Consider the following 26,781-nt stretch of genomic DNA (forward strand, 5'->3'; position numbering starts at 1 on the left):
GCGCTCTCTTGGTGATAGTAGGAGGGGGAATATACGGGAGTGATAACCGTCACGGCTTCGAGTCCACATTACGTGGTGCTGCAACTTGAATGACCTCCTCGACTGTTGCCAACTCAGCCTGGTCACGGCACTAGGCAGGCACCTCAGACATTGGATGCAGGGGCGTATGGTGAGTCGTGAAGCAACACTTGAATGTGGCTTGAATGAAGATGCTTGATATCAACAACTAGTGTTATTGAAGAATGACGCTATGCCTTGCATGGAAAAGTGAAGATTTTCTTTTTCTTTCTGCCCGGTCTCTCATATCGCGTATTATCAGTGTGGCGTTGCTAGTCGATCACACCTCCTTGCCGTCTGTCGTAAGTTACCTCCTGATAGCCCCCCCCACCAACTGCATGAGTGAGTCAGCTCAAGGCATTGCTCTCTGCATAAGAGATCTCTACCCACAGGATTACGACGATGAGCAGTGCATAGTGTGTTACACCCCAACTCGGCTTCTCGACCTCCAGTGCTCCATCTGTCGTGTATACGTGTGCAAGGAGTGCTTGCCGCAGCTACAGAAACCGGCTGAATGCCCCCATTGCCGTTCCCATAGTATCTGGCAACGATTAAACGCGACGGGGCTCAGGATGCACAAGTTGGTGATATCCTTCTTGACTGAGTGCATCGTTGGCACTCTGGAGGGGGCAGCGGCACGACTACCACCGATGAGGAGGAGGAGGAGGTCGCTAACTGGTGAGGTAATTTCGTGGCGCGTGACGGTTTGCGATGGCTGTGGCTCGGTCATGGACAGCATATCCCATTGTAGTGTATGCCATGGTTGCTCAGCTGAAGACAACAGCGGAGCGGAGTTTATTAGTTGGTCCTCTTCCCGGCTGTATACACCGTCTTTGTTGGTAGTGGAGGCAAGCACTATCCTAGAGAGCATTCTCACCTTTATCAAGGGATATCATGGTCTTGACAACGCCCTCCAGGGGGCGTCTGGTCTGTCGTCGGAGTTGGCATTGTCCGAGGCTCCAGACAGTTGCACTACGATTGATACGGTCACCAGTCGTTGGTCTCGAGACACTACCCGCTGGTCGCTGTGATTATGGATGGAACTGTGATCACCTTGTTGTTAGTGATGTGAGTGGCCCAATGAAGTTGAATTGCCCTAATGCTGCTGCTCCTGCATGCTCCTCGTTGACTCGTCTCCTGCATCCGTTACATTGTCGAGTTGGATTATATCGTAACCTCCCCTCCAGAGTAACCTCTGAATTAGTATATGAGCGATGGGGATGGCTGTGTCGATGGGGCCGTGGACTCCTTGCCCAGGTCTGCAGGGCCTTGATAAGGGACTTCGATACAGCTGTTGCTGGGCTGCTCACATGTCCAGCTTCGTCTCGTCACACCACCAGGGTCCCGATCACAATTACTCGATGGTCTTACCCATCCCGGCGAGGCGGCAAGGGCTATGATGGGGAAAGTTAGTCGCCGCTCGATGGCTACCTGTTGGGCCCAATATGGACGGTCGTGAATGTGTGGTTGGGCGTTGCTGCTGCTACTGCTGATGCAATAATTATATGAACATGCTCTAGTATGATTGGGGACGTCGATGGTAGTAGTGAAAATGAATCAAGGATATTGAGGTGGCGTTAGGACATGTTTGTTGGAATATATTTATTCATATCAGTGGGGGAATACTTCTGAGTCGATCTATTGGAACGCGTGCTTCGACACGTGAAGGGGTTATAACACGATCTCCACGTCTCGGCTGCTCACATGATGTTCCTACTACCCTTCTAGTGACTATGTGTAAGCCTTCGTCATCATCGTCATGAACCCTAGCAACCGACTACCATCAGCAACTATAGCCTTACACTTCACAGGCTACATATCTACTGTCCTCCACAGTGTGGGAATGTGTTGCTGGGAATGTGGGAATTCTGAGGAAATTTTGGGAGACATTATCGTTGATTTTCGTATACTTCTACCCAAAATCGTCTGGATTTTCAAAATGTAGTGAGGAAATTTTGCTGAGTTGAGGAAATCAAACACATATTCCCTCACTGGTCCACACTTACCAACTCATTAACTGCATTTCATTTCTGTGTTGTAGAGTTTGCTCTCCTATGCCGTACCATAGCTCATGTCTATTCTCATTCACAATCATGCTTGCTCGGCGCCCGTTGTCGTCACATCAGTGTGGTGTTAGTCCATAGTAGGGGGAGCCAGCAGGGTCGGCAGGGTGGGTGGGGTGAGTTCTATCTGTTGGTTGATGGCTACATATACTGATCATGCTACTCGGGAGTACGAGCCTTCGAGCCCCCTATCTTATTACTGTCAATGCAGAGGACCAGATCATACAGGATGGATGTGTAGCGTGGGACACTCGGTGAGACTACTCGGGGGGGAAGGGGAGGCGTTACCTTAGCGTCAGGACTAAACGGATAACACACGTATGTCCTACAGCTGAGCTCATGCATAACAGTACCTAGAGCACCACGTCCTCATCCCGGGCCTCATCAACTGCCACACTCATTTTGCTATGACCTTACTAAGAGTAGGGAGCCCTCCGATGCTATTGTGATGATGGGAGACGCCTTCCTCAGGGGTTTGCTGATGATTTGGAACTTATGGATTGGCTCGATCATTATATATGTCCCGCCGAAAAACGGTAGTGACTTTTCTCTCGAGTCGGGAGCTCTTTATATTTCGGGGTTCGTAGTTGCTTTCGGGCTCATTGTGTTGTTATCCTGGAGTATTGACATTAGAGAGTAGGTTCTTGTCGAAAGATTATATAACGTTGGGCACCCAGATGGGAGTTTACGAGATGCTCAAAACGGGTAGGTCTGGCTGTTATCAGCCGCCTGGCTCGGCCCCCCTCTGGGACCCACTGGAGTTTCACCACCCTAGTGATATGAGAAGTACTAGTGAAAAACACATTTCACGACTACTGCATATCACCGCGAACAAAGTCGCGTTTTAGGCCACTTCAAGTAGGACAGGTGTAACTCCACGGTTGATTTGTGATAGACTGGTCGAGTCGGCTGCTCCTCAGGCACCATATGCTTCCTAGACATGGCCGGCTGACACCACAGCAGTCACCGTCCAGGCTGCTGGCATCAGGTCAGACGGGTGGTGTCCTCCATATCAGCTTGTTGGTGGCTAGGTGCTTCAACGGTCCCGCTATCATAGACTTTGGGGATGGCTCTGTCGATGGGATCATTGATCTGGCTCGCGGTATTTAGTGGAGGTAGAAGTAGCGTCTATGACGGCTGATGGTCATCAGGTCAAGCGACTCCTGGATGCCAAAGTCAATGTTTGGTTGGGGACCGACTCGGCATGGTCGAACAATTCCTGAGTTGTAATGGCCGTACTTGATAGGTGCTCACTATGGCCCCACCTGATCTCAACCAGATGGAGCAGTTCCGTCGGCGGCTGGCCGAGTTTAGGAAGGAGGAATGTGGCCGTCGGGTGCGCGTGCAGTCTCATAACTATCGAGATGACGAACAACGCTAGAGGACGGCTTCTCGGGATTGTCGGTTCACGTTTATTTCAAAGACCAAAAGTCATCGGCGAATTTGATATTTGATTTACATGAAGGCTGACTTGAGGTCGCCTCGCTTTCATTCTGATCCAGTATTGCGCAGAGTTGATTCATTGTGAGTATTCCTGTTAGTCTTTCTTGACCCTTGATGCCTCTAGTAGTGCTCGTCTAATGGTACGCAGTCATCACCATCGTAGTGCATATGCTGCCAAGTTGTTCGCTGTGGAGGAGTCTAGGCGGAAGGACACGGCGGACCAACCCTTTACTGGGTGTCTCACCATGGCACTGTTACGTCATGATACTGCTGACTTCAATGGGATGCCCTTTGTGGTCTCTGCACCTGTCCTAGACCTAGATGAGGACTATGTTATCGGGTACGTCGTCTCCTTCATACACATTCATACCACTCCTTCTTCAGATGCCATGTGAAGCTGGTCAATCCTGCTACATGTTCCGTGTCCCTCCTGGGGTGGGTGTCATCAGCCTGTTGTTATCGATCTCTCGAGAAGCACCCTGCAAATGTCTCAGGAAGTATCTCACCGCTCAGCCCACATGACATGAGTGTTGTCGTTTGTTCAGATCATTACGTGCTTTCGGTTTCGAATCGTCTGGCGGAAAGCGTTGGCCTCTCGAGGGACGTGAAAGAGGTCTTTGTAAGCAACTCGTGATTCTCCTTGGTTTTTTCGGTAAATTCCCTTGTTTTTGGTAATTTCTCTTTTTTTTCTGGTAAATTCCCTTGTTTTTGGTAATTTTTCTTGTTTTTTTCTGGTAAATTCTCTTGTTTTTGATAATTTTTCTTGTTTTTCTAGTAATTTTCTTCTCTTGGTGATTACCTATGTTTTTTCGGTATCTTTCTCTGGTCTTCTTGTTGACTTTTCCTTTCCATTCAGCTTGAAAAGTTGTCTCAAAACGAGCACTCCCGTACGAACTCCTGGCCTACATTGGAGTCAGTCGAGATCATCATCCGGAGTCGATTTCTAAGCAAGAGGGATGTGTGGAGGTTCCAACTGAAGTTGTTGGGCGCGGTCGTCTACAACAACATGCCGCCACCGTTCTCGGACTCCCTCTACTGTGCAGAGGTTGTGGGCATGACGTCCAACCCGGCACCCGTCAGCCCGTCCAAGCTGCGCCGGAGGATAGCTGGTGAGCACTCTTCTTGTTTTCTTTATTCTGCTAAGTTCTTATTGGTGATGGTTTTTCCGAATAGTATGTTCTTGAGAATCATCCTTGTCATTTTCTCCTGTATTGATCATTTGGTGGTATGTTCATTGATTTTGCGAAGGTGTCTATTCGAACGGTGATTATCGTAGAATTTACGTGGAAAACAGTGAGAAGGCTATCGTCGTTTCCGTTCCGGTTTGAGGAGTGGGTATTAGACCTCGGAAATGTCGTCGAGGTCGTTTATTGCTCGAAAGGAGGCTGTCGGAGATCATTGGTTTCGCATTTAGGCCCGACTTCAACTCATTTGCTGAGATCATGTGGGATAGTCGGCAGCCAGACGAAAGTTGTCTTCCGGACAATGAGCTCCCACTTGAACATTTACATACACTTGTCGTGGGAGATGTGGTGCTTCGCCCAGGATGGCCAACCCCACTTCGAACGGGCCCTGTCCTTCCTCATAAACCTACTAGCTGGTATACGAAAGGCCGGCACCATGTGCAATCACTATCTCACTCTGCTTACGGCGATACGACTGCAGCCTGTGGACCCGGACAGGGCTGGCGTGGGAGACGACGTGCCACCTACGGGGGAAGACGGCAAATTCGTTTTCGACGATTATTATGATATTATCTACGACGGTATGACGTCGAAGTTGGACACTGGAGAGCTGGTCCGAGGCCTCCGTAGGATGTTTCTGCAGTTCCCTAGTGCGATAGGATGGACACCGCCATGCTTCCCTAATAAAAGTCATGCATCACGTAAACTGAGCTGACTGTATGTTGTAGATATCTCCGGTTGATGATCAGGACAAGTGTGGCCCGACAGTAGCTCGTGTTTGTCGCCACACAAGCGCTCTAGCAGTATGATGACAGTTGATCTCAACGGCAATGGTGAGGGTGACTGCGGCGGCCGCAGGAAACTGGTGTTGTGATCAGCGTCTAGATGTGGACTGCGCTTTGATACAGAGTTGAAGAACTGGGAGAGGGCTGACTACCCCCGAACGGGTTGGGTGCCTGCAAGATGCCGAGATTCTAACGTATTGGAGTGCATCTCGTTGAGCGCTGACCAGTTTGATCAAAATCACTTGGATAGGAAGCTGTACACGACTGGACAGGAAGTAAGACTATACGCTTTGCCGTAATCGAGATGAGATTTGTGCTGTTCTTTTAGGTGGTGGTGATAGCCGCGACCGATGGGGTATTCCGGGCTACATGTGAGCCTAAGGAGGACTATGTTGAGTGCATCAAACGGAAGTGTCTACAGGGCGTATTCAGTGCGAAGGTTATCTGCTTACGACCACCTCCTATGAACCAGGTGAACTTGGTGTAAAACTCCACTTCGTTAGTGCCCATCTTATTGCCCTGTGATCATTACCCTCGCAATGAATGCCCTCATGATGTTCATCTCAGGCGCCTATCATCCTCATCTCCAAGGATCAGTCTACTTGCAGACGACCGAAGTCTCGGAATCCCGACATGCAACGTTTAGGCGATCAGTGGGAGCTCCCTCGTCATTTCCTCAGAGTAGTTTTCTCTATGTCAGAGGCTCGTGGCTCCACTCCCACTTTGACGTATATGATGCCTCCTGGCTGAACATAGTTTACTATCCGTCTGAGGGAAAGTGTTGCAGCTCTAGAATGCGTTTCCGCGGTATGACATCAGTGGTGTCGCACCACTCATCAAGAGGATTCAGTTTTCATGCAGGTTTCTTGCACTCATCATTGACCCCGCTTTTGTATAACTGTCGAGAACAGCAGATCAAGATGAATGTGATGCCCTACACTAAGCTGTGGGCCCAGGTTGGCGTCTCCTACTGCTGCTGCTGCTGCTGCTGCTGCTGCTGCTGTTCGGGTATCCGACAAGGTGTCCTCAGGCTGAGTGTGCCATCATCCCACACACTGAAGGGGTCGATGATGAGTCCCTTTCCGACCGTGAGGAGGAGGAGGATGATGAGGCTGCTGATCATAGCGGAGTTGATCTATCCCTCGGCGGTGTGCCGTTACGGATACCACAGACCCCACCTCCTGATGGGGTCCTGGCGGGCAGCTCTCCCCTCACGCCCCGGTCCCCCCGCTCTGGTGTCGGCTTCCTGGGAACCGCGGCGGCACCGGCAGCTGGCTACACTCGAGATAACTGCTATACCTCTCGGATGATCACGGAGCTCTCGGCGTTCAAGGTGAGGTTAATCGCTTCGAACGTAATGATGATCATCCAAAGGGGCGCTTCACTCAGGCTTGCCAGCAGGACCAGAGCCTATCACAGTTTCGTCATGTGAACAGCCGAGGCACCCAGTATCATTATCATCATCAACAACAACAGCAGCAGTTGCCAACTTCGTTTTTCCATACTAGAAGTTCGACCGGCAGCAGTCAGCGGGGCGCTCCTCTGTACCCCCCTCTGTTGTCCAACAGGTTCGGCTCATTGCTGGACGATGTAAGCAATGGTTGAATAACAATAGGGGATAACATGGTCGGTCACTTTAGGGAAATATATCCCAACTTGTCGTACCACAACTCCAGCGAATCGTCCTCGAATTGAACAAACGTGTAGATCAAAACTCGCAGATGCAAGTGGACAATTGGGTTGTGACCAGTGAAGAAAGCGTCCGAATGTCTATGATGCTGGTGAGGATATTGCGAACGTCATCATCTTATGCCTGGTCGACTTAGGCTAAGCATCATCTAGATGTTCGTCGTATGCAGTTGATGCGGGGTAGAGGCACCCCTGGTGGTCGAGCTCCTCTGCCGTTACCACCAGTAAGGCCAGAGCTCATGAGCCGGACTGTGTGTAGTCTGCTGTGGTTTAGTCGTCTGGTGGTGCTGGTGGCCTGGCGAAGTCGCATTCTCTCACACGCATACAGCAGATCAACCGTACGATGCATGAGCTCATCGGTGAGGCCGGCGGAAACATCTAACAGACGACTTGATAAGGAAGATCTTGTTTCTTAGGTGTTCGTCTGGCAATGGGTCAGCAGCTTGTAGAAGATAGGCAACAAAGCTGGTCCATCTACATAGCCAATGTCCAGATGAACGGTATTGACTCGAGTTGGAAGTTGGAGCAATTCGAGGATGGTGGCAACAACATACTCGTGACCAAGTGAGTAGTTGTTCACTCAGTGTAGGATACCTCTACTTCTCCGTCTGTCTAGGTATAGACCCCTCATGCTTGATCCTAGTAGCACTTCTGGCGGTGGCCGAGGTCGTATGCCACCACCATCCGGTGGTAGCTACGGTCGTATATCATCTAACTTATCGGCTCCTTCCCCGAAAAGTAAGAGGTGACTACTTGTCCGTTGGAGTAGTATTACCATATTGTGTGTCATTTTCAGACCATCAGTTGGCACGGCCCAACTCTACTGTGGGAGTAGCGGTGACGAACAGGAGAGCGTCTGTGATCGAGTCCGAGCCGCCGCCGCCGCCACCTCCTCGCACGTCTAAGGTGAAGGAACGTATATTAGCAACGAAGTGAGGCTCTTGAGGGCAACTCGTACGCAGTCTTGGGGTTCTCATAGATACAAATACTATGTGCGACGGAGGCCCGGGTTGTCCAACTGTAGCGGCGCCAACTCGGCGTTCGCGTCCCCTGTTGAGATCTGTGGCGATGACCTCAGGAGTCACAATGGACCGGCGATGTCTCCCCGCAACTTGTCACTAAATGAATGTGGGCTAACCGAGAGTGAACCGCTCCTACGGGGTTTTCTCGCAGGCCCGGATTGTGAGCAGTTCTCGAGAGGATACTTTATACATACTAGGAAGTGGCTGCACAACTCAATGCACGAGTTCCCATGGAACAGTTTGGACATGCTGGTGTCGCAGCAGTCTCCTAAGATCCCTAATATGGTAACGTCCTGTTGCTCGCTGGGTCTTCAGACGTCTTGGACATTGAATTCAATTCAGATGATGGAGTAATTTCCTTTTCTCCTACTCCCGAGAAGCGTTTTTTCAACTCAGAGTTTTGAGCGTGTCGGAATCTCTCCTTGTTTGAGTTGACTCGTCGAATCGTACGACGTGGATTTGGATGCTCAGTTTTGTCGTAGGTCCCACCAGCATTGAAGGCAGATAGTGATGGTCCGCATGAACTACGTTGGCTACTGAGATCTGCCCTGAAGACCCTCGTAGGCCCTGCCAGTTCGCAGTGTATACCATCCATGTCCCGCCTCAGATGTTCGCATTAGTCCCCTCTGATCCGGAGTTCTCTCATGAGAGTTTCCTCCGAGATATACCGGAAGGTCTCGGTGTGGGGTCAGATCCTTTTAATGATAATGCTAGGCAGCATCGTCGAGGGGACTATGATGCTCAGCTGGTGGAAAGATTCCGAGCATGGAAGAACAAGGTAGGGCTGGGTCTTTGATAAGGTGGTTATATTCTGTTGTTGTTGTTGTTGTTTCTTTTGTTGTTGTTTCTGTTGTTGTTGTTGTTGTTGTTGTTGTTGTTGTTGTTGTTGTTGTTTCTGTTGTTGTTTTTGTTTTTGTTTTCGCTGTTGTTGTTTCTGCTGTTGTTGCTATCAGGTGGAAACACAATGCGGCATTCCTATGATACCAGTACGAGTCGATCGGCCCGGCCCAGATGCAAGGTCTAGGGGTTCCGGGGGGAGCAGCAACACTTGTAGCTTTGGTGCATATGCTACGATGTCGGTTCGAGTGAATGTACGGAATAGTCATCTCTTCATGCCCAACGACTCTACGAATGGATGCTGGGGAGGTCTTGATGAGAAGAAGGAGTTGTGCAGAGATTGGCTACAACTGAACTTTGATGAGAGCTTCCAGCCCCCGAGGTGAGCAGCAGCCTCTAGGTCGGGTCAAGTTCAGTGGTATGCCAACTTCAGGTTGTTCCTGATGTCCATTGACTGGGTCACTTGTCATGCCAACTACGTGGTGCAGATAGTGGACAAGCTGGCTCAGTGTGCTGCGGAGGAGGGGTTCACTCTGGTATGGTCGTGAGCCTATGCTGGTGACGAGTCGCCTCTTGTTAGGTGGAGTTGCCAGTAGCTCAGCTATTCCCTCAACCGGTGCCTTCACCGTTGTGGAATGAAGATCGAGAGTTATGCTTTCATCGACTGCCTTTTAATCGCCGCATAACGATGCGGTTTCCTCCCGATGTAGCTTCTAGTACGACCACGCTCTTCCATAAGAAGCTCCTCTATGATCTATGCACTGGGTTGGACCTATTAGTCTGCTTTTTCTGCGAGGACAGAGGACTCAAGGAGGTACAAGTATTCGCCATTCCAATGGCGAGAATTTTGCTCTTCGTTTGTAGGTAGCTGTTGACACCGATGAGAATGGTCATGAGGCTAAACAGCAAGACCGCAGAGTGAGGCAACTCGACAGTCGCCTTACTGGCTGGACCACTATGAATCGTGACGGCACTTTCTTTGTGGCGATCCGCCCTGGCAGACTAGACTGGTATGAGAACTACCTCACAGCTCACGAGGCCGGCGCCCTCTCGTTGAAGCGGATCCGAGAACGTGGTCGAGCTAGCGTAACCCAGCGCGAACGGATTTTCGCCAAAATGAGGAGCATCGTTCATACTGACATAGTGCGCTTCCGCGAGGAGAAGGAGAGGGCCTTCTCAACACAATCCGAGGATGATGATCTTGTGGTTCGTCGTACTGCTAGTTTGCCTAAATAGATGCTTTCTCCTTGCACCATTCACTCCACATTTGTCCAGTGTACAATTGGAAGGTCTCGTTAGCAATGGATGTTGAGTTATATAGTAGGGTCGGCCTGGCGAACACTCTATCGAGCCGCGGCTCGTCCGCAATGACGTAGTTGGGGAACGGAGTGGGGATAGTCCCTACTAACCTCGTAAGCCTCGAAATAAGAGAGCATTCGGGATCGTTGGTGATTCTGGACGATCAAGTGGTGGTTCTACTCAGTGGAGGGTCTTGGTACAATATAGGGGAGTAGTGTTATGCTGCGTGCTTCAAGTTCTCGCCTTCTAGTAGAAGGTTCGTAGATGCCAAGGGTCTCTACATCTACGAACCTTCTTAAGAGAGTCTATCTCGGGGACGTCACTGAATCGCTCGTCCAAGCTAGCGCCTCCAAGAGGCCAAGGAAACAGTACCATTGAGAACATCATTATATTAGTCTCCCCGCATCGGTGCGAGCTCGATTAGTTAATGTTCCTGTCGCTGTTTCACCCTCTCGTTGTAAGTATAGTGCGGGGAGGAGCTAGCGATGGACCTGTGATGGGTCGACTAAGTAGCGGCAGGTCTGTCGTGATTGCTTCATGCGTGGCTTATTAGCTCAATGCGAGCACTCTTTCATCTGTCCGTCACCTGTGCGGGTGCTGCTGCCTGACTCATCCAATGTGGCTAACAGAGCTTTTTGTTGAATGTTCTCTATCGGCGGAACGTCAATAGCAGTTTGCAAGCGGCACTTCTCCACAAGGTCACTGAGCGTTAACCCCATAATGAACTCGCCCTTCGGGTCCACCTGCCCCTACCCACTGACCGTACCCCCCGTGCTGAGCCACGATATGGACGAGCTGCATCAGATGTACACTGACTTGATACTGGGAATGGAGCTGGCCGTCCCGGGAACAGGACCCGACACCTGGGTGACACTCAGCCGGAGCAGGTACGACCTCATCAAAGGTCTTTTCCCTGTCGAATGGAGCCTGGGCGTGGCCAAGATTGGCGGAGGCCACTACCAATATCCACACGATGTAGATGATGTGGAAAGGGCCTTCCTGTTTGCTCGAGAGGCCATAGTGAAGGAACGGCCGGGGGTGATCGTCCTGGGCCCTCTGACAGAGGAAGGAGACGTTCTGGCCAATTGCGAGTACAGCAACTTCGTCGAGATGCTCATTCAGTCCGCTCGAGAGGCACGGCCGGAGACCAGAGTTGTGTGGGACGAGACTTTGGTGGGAGCCCAGCTTCTCGTGCTTTGGACGTCGCCGACGTCACGTCGGGTGTCTGCTCGCGGCGTAGAGGGTTCGATGAGAATTCGCCTTGGGAGGTTTTCGTTCGACACGTTTCTCCATTCAGCCGAGTCGCTCATGATACTCCCTTCTTCAGGGTGGCTTCGGCCGTATAGCAGGGGCCCGGCCGCAGCTGTGGTCGACCGAGTTCTTCCTCAAGGCCATCACGCCCGATGCCACTATAATACCCTCTGTGTACGGTCTTGACGCTGCTCTGGTCGGCTGTGTGGTTAACCAAGAGGGTAGCGCCGATAATGAAGGAGCCCTCAACGACGATGACGAGTTGCCGTCGGTTATTGATCTCAACCGAGAGGTGGGGAAGGCGACCTCTCATTCTCTTCCAACGTTCACTGTGGCATTTCGTAGGTAAATGGCCTCAGAGATTTGGTTACCAGCGGCCTCAGCCTCCCCACAGCCTCGGCCTACATTGGTAGCTACATATATAACAAACTCTGGAACGAGCTCATAGGACGATCTCGAGTTGTTGTTGATGTTCATCACCGCGGCTGCTGGATCGCCATAGAGGTGCTGACCCTTCTTGGCAGCTCTCAGAGTTCTCGGTTCTCTTCTAGGTCCTACATGACGAGCTAAGGTCCGACAAATTGCCGGCGTGTACGAGGCTGATCAGTAGATCAGATCATGATGTTCTCCTTGTGTGCCCACCCTTTGCATACGAGGATCCTCAAACAGCTCTGCCTCATGCTGATGAGCTCGTACAGTGCATGCTTGACCTGTTCCTCCATACAGAGTGATAGTCGTTTCTGGTAACTACAGTTTCTGTGTTAGCAGCAACCAGTTGTACTGCGGTCAATATCCACTGCTCTTCACGCCAAATTGATAATCTCATATGAACCCTTGTCGTTAGCCTGATGAATGCAAATACCAGCGAGCCGGGTGTACACTTGCTAAGTGCCTTGAGTTAACTGTTCTGGTAACAACCCTTCCATCGAGACCGCGACATGAAGTATTCACTAGCTGTTCCATCTCATCGATTTAGCGCGTAGGGTACATCCAAGTTAATACCAATCCCGAATGATTATTTACGAATCCGAACGTGAACGGACTGGTTGAGCGCAACATTATAAACTTTGAGAGACGCGTTTACATTTGAGATCCATCTTAAACAGTAATACTAATAACGATAGGTGATCAATGACATACACCTCCACAAATCATAATGTGTAACTGTACGTTACATCTTCGACTTACCGAACTGCCTCTCAGTTGACTCCGACCCCTGGCTGGCAGTGGAGGTTGAGCCACCAGTAGCCAGACCAACCATAGAGTCCATGAAATCCGCGCCACTCCACCTCTGGTGCGTCAACAGCTCCACCTTATTGGCACGCTCGGCCCTCTGCACATCTCTAACGTAGGCAAGCATATTCTCCTTGGCATAGTTCTTGGCGAAGACATCACTGTGTAAGCCTGACAGATGGAAGCCAGCCAGAGTGATGAACTGCCACACATAACCCAGCTTGCCGATGTCCTTCTGGAAGGAGGCGATCTGCGAATCAGTCATGCCAGCAGCATCCCAGTTGAAGCTGGGAGACAGGTTGTAGCCGAGAAGAATCTTGTCACCATGAACCTTCTTAATAGCACTGGCAAAATCGAAACACTGAGAGTAGACGGGTTTCTTCGACTCCATCCAGAGAATGTCGCAGTAAGGCGCGAATGCAATACCGCGGCTAATGCACATCCTAGTGCCGCACTTGATGCGATAATAGCCTTCCCTGGTACGAGGGAGATCCCAGCACCAGAAGGGAACAGTGCCAAGCAACCTCTTAGCCTCAGCACGCATCTCGTCGATACTCATGAACATACTCTTCTCCTCCCATTCGGTCACAGACTTGCCCATGGTCTTCAGTTTGCTCGAAACGAGGTCAGGGAAGGTGGTCAGCTGAGCATTCATGACCCAATCAGTCTCAAGCTTAGATATCTCCTCAGGAGAGGCTCCACGGTGGACAGCAGCGTCAACCTTACCCTGTAGAGATTCCTTCACGTTAGGATTTGAAGCACCAACAATGAAGCTATGATCTCTAGGATCGATGTTAGTGTCCAACAACGTGGCGGCCTCAGCATCAGTACGAGCCACAATAATTGTCTCAACGCCAAGCACGTCGGTCATCAACCGAGCAGCCACGAGACGGTCAATGTGCTCTCGCGTAGAGACGAGCACTTTGCCACCCATGTGGCCACATTTCTTGGTGCCAGGCTTCTGGTCCTCGAGATGGACACCAGCTGCACCGCGCTCTACCATCATCTTCATAAGCTTCATGACAGCAGTCAAGCCACCATGACCGGTATCACCATCGGCAATGATCGGAGCGAAATGGTCGACGGCTGGATTAGCCTGACGTTCAGTCTCGGTCATACCAAATCTCTCTTGGTGCTGCTTCTGGTCATGGAACACTTGCGCACGGAAGAGCTGATCCACCTTGTTCGGAACCGTATTGTAGGGATAGTCAGCGAAATCCGGGCCGGGTTCGTTAGAAGTAGAGGCCGTCGAAGAACTCTGCCAACCCGAGACGTAGATGGTCTTGAGGTACTTCGCCATCTGTGTCACTTGGACTGGATCCAAGGCACCGAACGTAGGCAGGAAACCACCAGTCCGCTGAGCTTCCTTGAAGGCCTTCCATAACTTCTTGCTCATAGCATCAGCAGGGTACTTGGTACGACCAGCTTTCTGGCCACGAAGACGGGCGACATCCTCTGCCGAGTACAAGCGACGCTTCCCAATCCAACGATCAGACTTCCACCATTGCTTGATCTCGGCCACGTCAGAGGAGAACTCGGCAGATTCAACGGCTGCAGGAATTAGAGACATAATGCTAAAAAGTTGGGGTCTTGAGGGTCAATGATGGTGATTCAGATGCAGAACGCACGTTGAATCTTGCGCTCGCCCTGATCGATAACCAATCACGTACGCGAGTACATGACGGACTTGGGTACTGAACCACGCAGTTTACGTTGCTCACGATGCAGGTCTCATGATTCATATTTGGGCCGATCGCTTTCTTCTTGGAAGCTTTTTTCGGACTCTCATACCACATGATATGAGCTCACTCTTCGAATAGAAAGTGAACGCTGCATATGTCCTACGAGTTGTTAATAAGTATTCACAGTGCGAATTTCACAATGTGTGAAGTCCGCAGAGAAGGCCGAGTGTTGGAACATTCTGACATGTTCCATGGACCCTTTGGGAAGGGCTCCCAACGACTGATTCTCGTGTAATTCAACATCGTTAAATCCGCTATGGCAAGCATTTACAGCAGATACAGGGTGGTGCAAAAAACGGGACCGCTCCTGATAATTTCGCGGCAAGCGACAGTTCGTGAACAAAGGTGCCATTCGAAAGCGCTCATCGAGCTCTCTCCAACGCTGTATGTACGGTTCTTCTATCCGTATTGCGTTCGGAGGTATCGTCGAACGCAAAATCGCCTACATACCCGTACCGGTTTTAACTTCGAATGATTCTCATCAGCTCCGAACACTTTTTCATGGGAATGTGACTTATGAAAACCAGAAAACGAAGCCAAGCAATTCTATCATAGAACACGACACTTGGAGAACTAGAGAAGGAGGGCCGGTAAGGCCAATGGTGAATACTAGACTAGTGTAAAAAGTATGGACCATTCATTGTTCCGCAACGATGTCAAGGGTGATACCAAGAGCTACTTAGATTAATGACGTACGCTCAAGAATGATGCATCATCGACGTGATTCTTTATATGGAAAACTCACCTTGGCGACTGATAACCTACTGCAGAGTTGACGCCTCGATAATAAGTAGGCTCTATAGTTCTAGCTCACTTCAACGCTCGGCTTCACACCGCCTACTCCTAAAGACATCTCACGAAGTATCTTCCTCCTTCGCCAGCCAAGTAATGCCAGTATGACAGCAGCGATAAGTAATACTATACCCACAGCGAGCAAGATACCAAAGAGAATGTTAAAAAGAGTAGGGCCAGACTGGAGTGTCTTAACAGCGTCAATCTGGAATCCAAAAGCCGTCTGGTGTTTATTCAACCAGAAAGCCGGCAAGAGGAGCCCGTCAGTCATGTTGCCGGTCTGACCATTAGCTGTTGGGGGGAAGGCAACGTTCAGCTGCAGTCTTTGCTGACCATTAAGTAGAGCGCCAGTCAACGGCTCCGTAAAAATGTCAACTGTGAATTCTCTCGTCCCCTGACAGTCAGAGTCACCAGTACAAGATACGATAGAAACCCTTTCGCCAGGATGATAGTTATCACGGGAAGAGGTTCCAGGAATCAACGTGAAGTGTGGCAGAGAGGCATAAACCGGTACCCGAACTGTAGCGGGAGTAGGAGAGGAAAAATACCCAAGATTAAGTGTCCCACGGGGGGAATCGCAATCGATTCCGGCCGAGTTTCCAGGCTCGGAACCATCACAGTTCTCCACACGAAAATCGATATCTTTGAGAGTCCACCTGTCAATTTTAATGCCTCTCCAGTCAGAGTCGGGCTCGATGTTCTTAAGGGTCGCGGCTGAGAATATTTGGCCAACGAAGAGCCGGGCTTCAGCATTCACCTGGTGGAATTCGTCCGTCCCCTTACCATTCAACGTACCAGGGACAAACTTAGCGTCCCAACCAGCAGCGTAGTTAGGTGTACACATATCGTTAGCCACGCACGTGCCATTTTGCGCAAACGAAGCCTGCGCCATGCAGTCACGGTCGAAGGCACAGTTCTGAGTCTGGCCATTATACATCTTGAAGTAGCTCAACCCCTTCCAATCAGGTATCTTACTACTACGGTACTGCTCGGTAGGAGGACCGTTAGTTACCGGCCTGGCGAAACCAAGAGTAATAGGCTGACCCGTAAACCTGTCTGGGAACGCCTGGTTGTCCCAACCTACCATTTGTGCAATCGTCATCCTGATGAACCTTGGATAGAACTCGTAGTCAGGATCGTACAATGAACTGCTCTTATTAGCATATGGGAAGAGAGAGAACCTCATAGTGTCGTAGTTGGACAGACCATAGGAGCCAGCATAGTTCAAATGAGCGCTCCAAGCAGCCGCCTCGGGTGGCGTTAGGAACCCTTTCAACAGGAGTAGCAACTGGAGCACAGCACTGTTGTTATCCGTGAAGTCAGTGTCCATGATATAATTGAATATCCTCGTCTTAGCGTCCTCCGAGAAAGTAGCGAGGATTTCCTTCTCAAGGTCAACATCTGCGCCACTGTCAGGGTTGAACTTGCAGCTATGATTGGCGTCTTGCTTGGTGACGCAACCAAACGCATAAGCAAAGTAGTCGATAGCCATGGTAGCTGGTGGGAGCATCGACAGGTCCAACGTCGGTACGATACTCTTCAGCTGAGGTCCAATGGCCTCCACATCTATTTCTTGATTCCCCAACAACCTCGTCAAACCGGCATCGAAATACTGAGCACGCATCGCGTTCCTCGTATTCCCAAAAGTGTTGTTGATTATGCCCTCAACTACGGGAGCAGTCTTGACCAGAGTAATGACCAGATTCGTCAATCGTTGATATGTACCGCATAAACCCAGCATCTGGAGAACTTCCATGGTATTCACCTCCTGCCCACTTTGAGTGACTGTACTTAGCAAAGCTACGTGAGGGACAAAGACCTTCTGCTGCAACCTATCAGTCTCATCCTTATCAGCAAAGACGAAAGTGTTAGTCTCATTCCAATGGGCTATACCTTCCTTGTTCCACTTATCGACATCAACCGAGGCCTCAATACGCTCTTGAGTCTGAGCAGCATGTATGGGAGGTAGCTCTTGCACAATGGGCTTGGCGCCATCCCTGAGGACCTCTGCAGGGTTGGTAACGTTGAAAGCGTAGAAGTCATGAGGCATACCCCTGAGGCAGTCCTCGGGCTTGGAGCAACCGTCCTTGCTAGCATCACACCAACCAGAGGCCGATGCCAATGGTTTAGTTGCAGGAGTGCTAGAGCTGAGACAGATATCTCGGGCCTTGGAAGAGTTGACCAACCAGGCCTGATAGGCCAGACCAGAGCACGTGGCATCACCAACAAACATATTGGAACAGTCTGTCGTCTGAAATGTGTTGTCAATGAAACGCGCTTTGTCGATACCATCGATCAATTGGGCTTCGAATAAGGTCTTAGACAAGATGGCGAAGACAATTGCCACAATGGCAATTACGAGACATACTATGGCTAGTACGAAGTAGACCCAAGGATGACATCGTAAAGGGCAGCGCCCCCAACAAGTATACCATGCAGCTTTGCTCATGCTACTGTGGATATCAAAAGCACTGAAAAATGGGTAGAAAATCTCAAACTAACTCTGGTGACGAGATCCGTTCCTAATGATCATTGACCACCGAAAAATTGTTCGAAATTTGTCCACCATCCAGCTAGACGCTGATGAAAGTTAACCAGAGAATTCTCGACTAGGGAAGGTGAATACGCGGAAGGACATTGTGCAGAAATGACACGTAAAACGCCGAAAAGACCCGTAAGGCACCGCACTAAAATTGCATGCGTCACGTTCGGAAGAGAAGAGATTGTTTCTGCTACGCCATTGTGATCGATCCACACCTGCTAATCAGAGGCCTATTTCACAAGCCACCATAAGGAGCGAAAATTGTAAAGTACCGTACGGTTTCATTGCAAGGGGCTTTCACATCCTTACGATTTGCGGGGTAGCAGTAAGATAAGATCAGCCTACCGGCTTTGAGGAGGGCGTTTGTGATCTGCAGGAATGATCTGCATATTCTTACAATTTTCTAGTCACGGAATCGGCACGGAATCTTGTACGGTGGGTACATTTGGAGACTATGAAAGACTGTAGCGCAGTAGTGAGAGGCCATTTTCTGTTTTCCTCCTCCTCCTCCTCCGCCCTCTCCTAACGTATAATGAGTTCTGTTGAGGATTCCAATGAAGCCGCTATCGAACAATGGAAGATTCGGAGGTTGATCAAAAGCTTGGAGGCAGCTCGGGGGAACGGTACTACTATTACTGCTACTACTACTATAACTACTAATACTACTACTATTACTACTATTACTACTAATACTACTAATACTACTAATACTACCAATACTACTAATACTACTAATGCTACTACTACTACTACTACTACTACTACTACTACTACTACTACTACTACTACTACTACTACTACTACTACTACTACTACTACTACTACTACTACTACTACTACTACTACTACTATTACTACTACTACGACTCTAGCACCAACAATCACGCACTTCACAGGTACTTCGATGATCTCATTGATCATCCCTCCCAAAACCCAAGTTGCTCAGATGGCAAAGATGCTTGCAGAAGAGTATTGCTATTCTACTAAGTGCATTCCTATCACTCGGGTCATTAGGTATGGTACCGCGTCCAATATCAAGTCACGGGTTAACAGATTGTCTGTTCTTTCTGCTATTACATCTACTCAGCAGCGACTGAAATTGTGAGTTCTCACTCAAGCTACTGTAACAGCCATCACCGTGCTCATATAGATACAATAGGACGCCCCCTAATGGTTTGGTACTTTACTGTGGTACTGTTCTCACTGATGATGGCAAGGAAAAGCAGGTCACTATTGATTTCGAGCCTTTCAAGCCTATCAATACTAAACTGTAGCTCACCGCTCTTATGCGTTGTCATTCCCCCCCTTGCAGGTACTTGTGTGATAACAAGTTTCACACTGAGGATTTGAATCAGCTGTTAGAGTCCGATGACAAGTTTGGATTCTTGGTTATGGATGGTAATGGAAGTCTCTTCGGAACAGTACAAGTAATACACTGTCCTCGTCGCCGGGCCGGACCTGACCAATTCTCTCAGGGCTCTAACCGAGAGGTACTTTACAAGTTTTCAGTAGATCTTCCCAAGAAGCACGGTAGGGGTGGTCAGTCTTCCATGCGTTTTGCTCGATTAAGGCTCGAAAAACGACATAACTATCTAACCAAGGTGAACACCAACTCGAGCCTCGTAGATACAGTACGCCTTTTGATATCAGGTTGCTGAGCTTTTGACGCAACATTTCATCACTAACGATAGGCCTAATATCGCCGGACTTGTACGAATCTCAGAGCTCTCATTTTCCAATTACAAATGGAACTCGTTACAGGTGTTAGCAGGAAGTGCCGAGTTCAAGAACGACTTGGCCAATTCGCAGTTTTTCGACCCACGTTTAGCGGCCATCCTTATCAAAGTGGTGGATGTGAGGTAATACTCATACCAATTTTGGAAGGTGTGTGGAGTGCTCGCCGTCAGCTACGGTGGAGAGAACGGCTTCAATCAAGCGATTGAGCTTGCCTCTGATACGTTGAAGAACGTCAAATTCATCCAGGAGAAAAAGCTTATCACGAAGTACTCCATAATGATGCTCTCTAATACTCACTGATATGAATTCAGGTATTTCGAGGAGGTAGCCCAGGATACGGGAAAGGTCTGTTTTGGTATTGACGATACTCTAAAGGTCGGCAGCAACGCGCTTTCAGCTCATCGCGTTTATGCCCCTTCTTCAGTGTTTGGACATGGGTGCTGTGGAGACCCTTATAGTGTTCGAGAATCTCGCCATCAACCGTTATCACATCCGGAACCCTCATACCGACACTGAGGATGTCCTTTACCTCTCACCCGAACAGTAGGCTCTTTCGCATAGGAGGTTATGATGGCTTGTTATTAGGGAAATACAAGAGAGCTACTTCCGCGATGCTGATACTGGTGTAGAGCTTACTGTGGTGGAAAAGATGCCTATCACTGAGTGGTTGGTCAATAACTACAAGAGCTTCGGAGTCAGAATTACTTCCCTATGAAATGTGTCGATTTAGTTCTCTTCAGGCCAAGTTAGAGTTCGTGACCGATAAAAGTGAGGAAGGCGCCCAGTTCGTCCGTGGGTTTGGTGGTATTGGCGGCCTCTTGCGGTGAGCAGTTCACGATAGGAATAGTGTGAGATCGATCATGGTCAGTTACGCTGTTCAATTGGAAGCCCTCGAGGAGTGGGATGGTGACTCTGATGATGACTTCATGTAAATTGCGTTACAGTCACCAGCACAGGTGATGATGATGACACTGCTGCTGCTGCTGCTAGTCTCACTGGCGTTTGATGATACTCTTAATTCATCTCTCATTATAGTCATCACTCTCTGCCCTACTATTACGAAGGATAAGTACTGTGTATTAATTGTCGTGCTTGTCAATTTATGATAGGGAATGTTGATGGTTTCCAATATCACTAGAATGATCTTGTGTGCAAGTGATAGGGAAATAAAAATCATCACATTTGGTGCCCAGTTGAACAGAACGTATTCTATGCATTGTTCATCCGCCTGGAAACTTCGAAGATGTATTCGTGATGCAGTTGCCTACATTTTCAGTCGGGTAACGAAAGTTGTGATGATTACTTTGCAGTCGTTATTGATCATATAACATGCAAACCGAGAGGAAGCATGTGAATCTATCGGAGACACCCGAATCAACCACAGGTGTTGTGGCACGCCATTTACGTATCAACTGGACCTGTCAATTTCGTTAGTATTTTCAACAATAATACTCACAAGTATGAGGGACTCACAAAAATCTAGGTAACCACCTATCTAACGGAAGCCATGCTCATCGGCATTTCCCTTTCCCCTCATTTAAGCCGCATCAATCTCATTGGCGTATCATCCATATTATTGAACTGTAGCGAGCAGAGTAATACTCTGTATTCAGTAACAGGATCACATACTACCGCCTTCATTACTGTACTTTACGCCACTATGGAAGTTGCTTATTCGAATGAGCATCCGTCACGCATAAAGCTCAGATGCTGTGTACATACTTCAACTAAACACTAGAATATGCATAGTAGTGGTATTGACAACACTACATCATTAATGCACTGCTCACATCTGTAAACGTGAGGAGATGCAATATGGTTAAAAGGTAATAGACAAGCAACAGAATTGATGGCTACGACACTATTGCCATGATAACAGACAATCTACTCCTTACATTATGCCACACTGATAACAGAACTGCGGAGAAGTGATCTCCTGTGTATATATACACTCTATATCAAAACCTCCGTCATTGCTGATGATATTCCAGCACAGATATCATGACAACAACAGAGGCTATCTAATCCTCATACGATTGGAAAAGGTGTCCATCGATGAAGGTCTCATACATATGAAGTGTTTCGAGAGGTTTGTCCATAGGTGCCATATGGCCGGCACCAAAAACACGCAGAAATGCAAAGTTCTTGAAGCCCTTATACAAGCCAACAGGAACCTTCACGATCTCCGCACCTTCACCATTTCCTGAAATCGCATATGATTTCAAAGGACGGATAGGTTCCATAATCAGTTCACCTGATGCTTCTGGGACGGCCTTTTGAGCATTCATTTCTAACAAGGGTTGCTGCGCAAAATCTCTACTGAATTTCCATTCTATTTTCTCAGTCCATGCTTTGTTCCCTAACCAGTTGCATATGAAATCTTGATCTCCAGCATATATCAAAACCTTCGCCCCCGAGGCCAGTACTGTCTGGACAGCGGAAGTGTAGTCGGCCAGGAAATCTCGAGGGGCCAAGGCTGTCCACACCTGAGCCAACCCTACAGCTCAACGAACCACAATAATAGGAATACTCTACCCCTGTGTTGCTCTCGCTCCACGGCTTGATGACGGCACCGAGTTCAGCACGAACGTCAGGGCGATTCAAAAAGCGGTCCAAATGTGAGAAATTGTAGGGGTGGTTCAGTCGCATGTCGTACCTAGTTCAAATGCACAGCTCCTCAAAGCCTGGCTATGAGCTTACTCGTTAGCTCCCGAGGCGAGGGCTTTACTTAAAAGCTTAACGTTGAAAACGTAGTTCATCTCCTGGCATGCAGTCGGCAAGGGTGAATTCTGTGATAGCATCAAATATAATACCACAGTGATGAGGTTCTCTTCACTACCGCGTTGTTGACGTCAAGATGCTTATAGCATTTATCGATAAGATCAACGGTCTCGAGTCCTGCATCGTTCAGTTGTTGGTAAGTAGTGTAGTTTACAATAGAAGGTGCAGTACCAGAATTGTACGCCTGTTGTTATCAATGTTAGCAGACCACGGTGGTGACACTATACTCACCATTTTCGAATACCACTTCACTTGCTCGGCCGGTACTGTCAAACCGTTACCAACAGCCATACCTTTGATGTCTATGTAAACGGGACGACGATGGCTGCCCAGCAGCGAACTCGATGGTGAACCTAGAACATGCCCAAGATGTCATTCCCGGGGCGCAGACTCGAAGTTTACTCAGAAGCTTCTTATTTTCAGTGATGATCTTAGCTGTCACCACTGGAACGTAGTGGCCGCCGTAGGACTCTCCGGTGATGTGAAATTTCTTGTTGTACTGCGGGAATCGATGAAAGAATGCTTGCAAGAAGTGATACATGTCCTCAGCAATCTCAACCTCAGAGGTATCATATGAGCCTGTTGAGAACCCCGTACCTGCCAAGTTTGCATCAGAGTCGATGACGACAACGTAGAAGTCATACCAGGTGGCTGGTCCACCCATAGCATGTTGGTCTTCAGGGTCCAGCTGTACTCGTTATGAACAGTATTAGATCCATCCTCGTTCACACGACAAGGACCATTTTCTGCTAGTAACTGTAAGAACACATATAATCGGTGAATGGTGTATCTACCATACCGCAATCATAGAGCTCGATCCGGGACCCCCGGTGAGCCACATGGTTGTAGGGGCAGCCTCAGTAGGTTGCTGATTGCGCTTTTCGAAGAACCAAAAGAAGTACTTCTTGTCAAGTTTGTCATCAATTGTGAAGTAACCAGAGTACTGCTTCACGTTGGCATCACACAGTCGAGGCTCCCGTAAAAGGAGATGCGACTTCCGCCCTGCTCCGGCAAGATACTCCTGGTGCTCAAAGCCCACCGAGGAGAGGTCGTTGTTGAGGAGGAAGGCAGCGGAGGAGTTCAGCTGCAGCGACTGGGGCCGGTCTGAGAGAAATAACGATGGTAATGGATTTTCCATGAGCATCTCTCGAGGAACCGATTCTGAATGTCGGAACTAGTTCAGTTCCGATACCACACCAGGAGGAAGAGAGCGGATAAGTCAGTGGTTACCTCTATAGGCATTGACGTAGTAGAGGTAGAAGCTGGTGAGGACGGCGAGGACTACAGCGGCCACGGTGGCTTTCTTTTTCATAGACTGCTCACACTTGTTGCCGTTGCGGCTCGTGGGGTTATCAGACAATACAGTATAAGCATGACCACTCCGACCGAGGAGGAGTGATTGCGATAAGGAAGGGAAATCGGCGTCGAGGCTGGCCATTTTAACGTGACACGTTCCGGAATTGGCTGTGGCAAGATTGGCAAATCTTGCTCTCTTGCATTTCCTCAACGGAATTATCAAACCGATTGTCTGATGTAGTAGCTCGAGTAGTGAGTGGAAATGATTATGATGAGCATCGATATAGCTGGGTATTCTCTGCCTTATGGAGCCACAACAGCAGCAACACCAGGAGGACCAACAACAACCCTCGGTTGAGGATAGTTACCCTCGAGGGGAAAAACGTACCGCCGGTGTCGACGCTTCCTGGGATAGCAAAGACGGGCAAGGGCAGGAGCAGCCCTCCTCCTCCTCTTCCTCCACCACCACTCGCCCTGCTAAAATCAGCAACTGGGATGCGGCACCTCCTGCGAACTCGAATGCTACGACGACTGGGGACGAAGATGATGGCAAGTACGAACGAGGGTACATTTCCTGGGTGATACATTTCTTTTGATTTTTTTACTGTAAAAAGCTGTGCATTTCGCCACTCTGATGAGTGCTACTAATACGACTGCAATAATCGACTCTCATTGATACTAATACCTCCCTCAGATTTCATAAGGATGTCCCTTTACCTCATTGGGCCGCTGGTAAGGTCATAGGAAAGCAGGGCGATACCATAAAACGGATACAACGTCAAACTCATTGTGAAGTGAAGGTGGTGACCATCCTTGAATGGCATCATCACTAGTAGTGCTCTTGTTAGTCCGATCATGGTGAACGCGACACTGATGGTAACAGAAGTCTTCATCTCATTGGTGACACTCAGGAAATCCTAAATGTAATAGTACATAATTATCGCATCTCTACTACTGTGAATACTCCTAGGCTTGCGAGGCAGCCATCGAAGAGATCATATTCACATGTCGTAAGCCTGTCGTGGGCCCTGGAGATTCGAAAAAGGAAGTTGTTATTTCCAACGACATAGCAGCGAAGGTCAGCCAGCCCCTGCGGCCCTCGTGTTTGGAAATACGGCTAAGTCAGGTCATTGGCTACAGGGGATGCGTTATTGACGAGATCAAACGACGATCGCATACTCGCATTGAGGTGGTTCCTACAGAGGACGGTGGTCCTGGGGAGGAGAGGACAGTCGTGCTAGTTGGACCTGAGGATAATTGCGAAGAAGGGGTAAGGACTTGCTGCCATCCCGGAGGTATCCGGTTCGAATCCAGGATGTGTCATTTTGTAGGCACGTATAGTACGGGAAATCGTGACTGGCGAGCTCGACATATCACCGATCATTGATGACTTCAAACGGGAGCATCAACTGGATGAATATGATCTTTCCGGGGGCAAGGGTAGCGGCTACCACGGTAAGGGTGGTAAGGGCTACGACTGGCGCGGAGGCAGCAGTAAGGGTGGCTGGGGTGATGACAACTCTCGGTACGCTGGTGGTAATGGTGATTGGTCCGGCAGTGGTAAGGGAGGCTGGTCTGGCAGTGGTAAAGGAGGTTGGGGTAAGGGCAAGGGCGGTGACTATGGTGGGAAGGGCGGCTTCGGCAAGGGAGGTGATGACTCATCCGACTATTATGGTGGTCGTGGTAAGGGGTATGCGCCCAGTCCGGCTCCCTATAGAGGTAAGGGTAACCGTAGTGACCCCTATAGTAGCTCTCGCTATGGCGGTGGTGGCGGCAAAGGGTACGACTCCTACAATAAAGGAGGAAGTGATTCGTATGGAGGTGGTGCTACTAGATATGAGAGGGCAGCAGCCCCTAGTGGTGGTGATTATTATGGTAAGGGTGGCTATGGTGGTGGGAAAGGAGGAGGAGGTCCCGGTGGTGATTATGGCTACGGCAAAGGTGGCCCCTATGCTAAGGGAGGGCCCAGCAACGATGGAGGGTATGGGGGTAGTTGGGGAGGCAAGGGTAAGGGTAAAGGAGGACGAGGCTGGTCCGGTGGTGGTGGTTGGGACTCAAGTCCTGAGGATTCGGGTGCCTCCCAAGGTGGTGGTGGTGGAGGTGGCCCTTCATCGTACAGTAGTAGACCCTGGGGTGGCAGTGGTGATGGGCAGCATTGGGGTGGTGGTGGTAAGGGAGGAGGAGGAGGCAAGGGTGGCTATGGTTACTGAGCGGCAGCGTATGGTCGCTGATTGATCTAATGTCATGGACGTCTTATACCTTCCCTTCTCAGAGTGGCCGAGTCAGTGTTGCTCTAGTTCTATCTTATTTTCCTTCTCGTATCACGTAGCTGAGTTCGGGTGGGTACCTTAGAGGGTTTGGTGATAGTAGTAGCTCCTTTCTGTTGGTGATTGGACCATCTGGTGTAAACCACATTTGAATGTCTTCGTCGTTTCGAAGTCGGACCAGCAACGGCAGCAGATGATGTCGATGGCAGCAGCAGCGGCGGCGTCTATGGGGGGGAGTAGGAAACTCCACTAATATCAACCAACAATTTAACATAAACTACCATTGATGCAATAAACCCGGCTCGCCGAAACCCGATTCTGGACATCGTATGAAATATTATAATTGATTTTATGGACATATACATATTCGTAAAATCATATATTATATTTTGGAGTTTCACCAGCCTAGTGATATGAAAAACATATTCCAAAACTACTGCATATCACCGCGAATATCGCGTTTTTCACGCCACTTCACGTAAAACTCCACCAAACTGATATCCCCAAAAATTTATGACCTCATCGCGCATTTCCTTCCGTTCGGCCACCCGTTCCTCCGCAGCTCTTTTTTTTATTTTTTCCTCAGCTTTATCACGGCGTTGTTGTTTCCGTTTTTGGAATCCTCTCAAATAAGTTGCCTGAAAATCGGATCGAATATCAAAAATTGGACAGAATTATTTTCGATTTTTTGATGGAAAACGTGGGAAAATTAATAAAAGAAATAAAGTCACGAAAATAATAAGTTACTTCAGACTTGAAAT

At 49.2% G+C, this 26,781-nt stretch overlaps 9 protein-coding genes across 9 annotated transcripts; 6 read left to right on the plus strand and 3 right to left on the minus strand.

Annotated features, from left to right (window-relative positions):
• Window positions 1–629: 629 nt before the first annotated feature.
• Pmar_PMAR006375 (hypothetical protein) lies at window positions 630–1,088 on the plus strand (the record flags this gene model as incomplete). The annotated part of the gene is made up of 2 exons (XM_002786913.1): window positions 630–735; window positions 901–1,088. 2 exons carry the CDS (start codon window positions 630–632, stop codon window positions 1,086–1,088), a joined length of 294 nt encoding a protein of 97 aa, XP_002786959.1.
• A 1,188-nt stretch (window positions 1,089–2,276) lies between these two features.
• On the plus strand, window positions 2,277–2,477 carry Pmar_PMAR006376 (hypothetical protein; the record flags this gene model as incomplete). The annotated part of the gene is made up of 2 exons (XM_002786914.1): window positions 2,277–2,374; window positions 2,420–2,477. The coding sequence occupies 2 exons, from the start codon at window positions 2,277–2,279 to the stop codon at window positions 2,475–2,477; spliced, it is 156 nt and encodes a 51-aa protein (XP_002786960.1).
• Window positions 2,478–3,808: 1,331 nt separating this feature from the next.
• Window positions 3,809–10,316, plus strand: Pmar_PMAR006377 (hypothetical protein; the record flags this gene model as incomplete). The annotated part of the gene is made up of 24 exons (XM_002786915.1): window positions 3,809–3,903; window positions 3,948–4,060; window positions 4,109–4,182; window positions 4,420–4,672; window positions 4,978–5,448; window positions 5,497–5,580; window positions 5,656–5,807; window positions 5,861–6,004; window positions 6,100–6,213; window positions 6,563–6,865; window positions 7,173–7,313; window positions 7,359–7,445; window positions 7,496–7,580; window positions 7,638–7,785; window positions 7,838–7,959; window positions 8,018–8,153; window positions 8,201–8,349; window positions 8,395–8,528; window positions 8,726–8,803; window positions 8,851–9,021; window positions 9,197–9,462; window positions 9,514–9,616; window positions 9,661–9,894; window positions 9,945–10,316. 24 exons carry the CDS (start codon window positions 3,809–3,811, stop codon window positions 10,314–10,316), a joined length of 4,029 nt encoding a protein of 1,342 aa, XP_002786961.1.
• A 783-nt stretch (window positions 10,317–11,099) lies between these two features.
• Window positions 11,100–12,361, plus strand: Pmar_PMAR006378 (hypothetical protein; the record flags this gene model as incomplete). Its single annotated transcript, XM_002786916.1, has 4 exons — window positions 11,100–11,552; window positions 11,707–11,922; window positions 11,976–12,134; window positions 12,182–12,361. 4 exons carry the CDS (start codon window positions 11,100–11,102, stop codon window positions 12,359–12,361), a joined length of 1,008 nt encoding a protein of 335 aa, XP_002786962.1.
• Window positions 12,362–12,736: 375 nt separating this feature from the next.
• On the minus strand, window positions 12,737–14,439 carry Pmar_PMAR006379 (Isocitrate lyase, putative). The gene has a single exon (XM_002786917.1). It carries the CDS (start codon window positions 14,431–14,433, stop codon window positions 12,802–12,804), a length of 1,632 nt encoding a protein of 543 aa, XP_002786963.1. The 5' UTR covers window positions 14,434–14,439; the 3' UTR covers window positions 12,737–12,801.
• Window positions 14,440–15,242: 803 nt separating this feature from the next.
• Window positions 15,243–17,870, minus strand: Pmar_PMAR006380 (cd36 antigen, putative; the record flags this gene model as incomplete). The annotated part of the gene is made up of 3 exons (XM_002786918.1): window positions 15,420–17,870; window positions 15,351–15,366; window positions 15,243–15,280 (listed from the first exon to the last, which is right to left on the minus strand). Exons 1-3 carry the CDS (start codon window positions 17,844–17,846, stop codon window positions 15,243–15,245), a joined length of 2,481 nt encoding a protein of 826 aa, XP_002786964.1. The 5' UTR covers window positions 17,847–17,870.
• Window positions 17,871–18,471: 601 nt separating this feature from the next.
• Window positions 18,472–20,608, plus strand: Pmar_PMAR006381 (eukaryotic peptide chain release factor, putative; the record flags this gene model as incomplete). Its single annotated transcript, XM_002786919.1, has 14 exons — window positions 18,472–18,562; window positions 18,836–18,908; window positions 18,954–19,040; window positions 19,090–19,209; window positions 19,252–19,366; window positions 19,415–19,540; window positions 19,590–19,649; window positions 19,701–19,798; window positions 19,847–19,942; window positions 19,988–20,051; window positions 20,101–20,219; window positions 20,262–20,370; window positions 20,417–20,499; window positions 20,545–20,608. The coding sequence occupies 14 exons, from the start codon at window positions 18,472–18,474 to the stop codon at window positions 20,606–20,608; spliced, it is 1,305 nt and encodes a 434-aa protein (XP_002786965.1).
• Window positions 20,609–21,449: 841 nt separating this feature from the next.
• Pmar_PMAR006382 (Lysosomal protective protein precursor, putative) lies at window positions 21,450–23,895 on the minus strand (the record flags this gene model as incomplete). The annotated part of the gene is made up of 10 exons (XM_002786920.1): window positions 21,450–21,879; window positions 21,931–22,162; window positions 22,212–22,332; window positions 22,377–22,465; window positions 22,516–22,641; window positions 22,689–22,810; window positions 22,860–23,054; window positions 23,102–23,213; window positions 23,257–23,561; window positions 23,688–23,895. The coding sequence occupies 10 exons, from the start codon at window positions 23,893–23,895 to the stop codon at window positions 21,698–21,700; spliced, it is 1,692 nt and encodes a 563-aa protein (XP_002786966.1). The 3' UTR covers window positions 21,450–21,697.
• Window positions 23,896–24,058: 163 nt separating this feature from the next.
• On the plus strand, window positions 24,059–25,963 carry Pmar_PMAR006383 (conserved hypothetical protein; the record flags this gene model as incomplete). Its single annotated transcript, XM_002786921.1, has 6 exons — window positions 24,059–24,306; window positions 24,448–24,553; window positions 24,602–24,676; window positions 24,724–24,831; window positions 24,880–25,023; window positions 25,085–25,963. 6 exons carry the CDS (start codon window positions 24,059–24,061, stop codon window positions 25,961–25,963), a joined length of 1,560 nt encoding a protein of 519 aa, XP_002786967.1.
• Window positions 25,964–26,781: the final 818 nt, after the last annotated feature.

This window comes from Perkinsus marinus (genome assembly GCF_000006405.1).
Source record: "Perkinsus marinus ATCC 50983 genomic scaffold scf_1104296930488, whole genome shotgun sequence".
Lineage (NCBI taxonomy): Eukaryota > Perkinsozoa > Perkinsida > Perkinsidae > Perkinsus > Perkinsus marinus.

Bases quoted from the DNA above. Each gene is read 5' to 3' on its own strand.
- Pmar_PMAR006379 (XM_002786917.1), bottom strand. From the start codon at position 14,433: ATGTCTCTAATTCCTGCAGCCGTTGAATCTGCCGAGTTCTCCTCTGAC.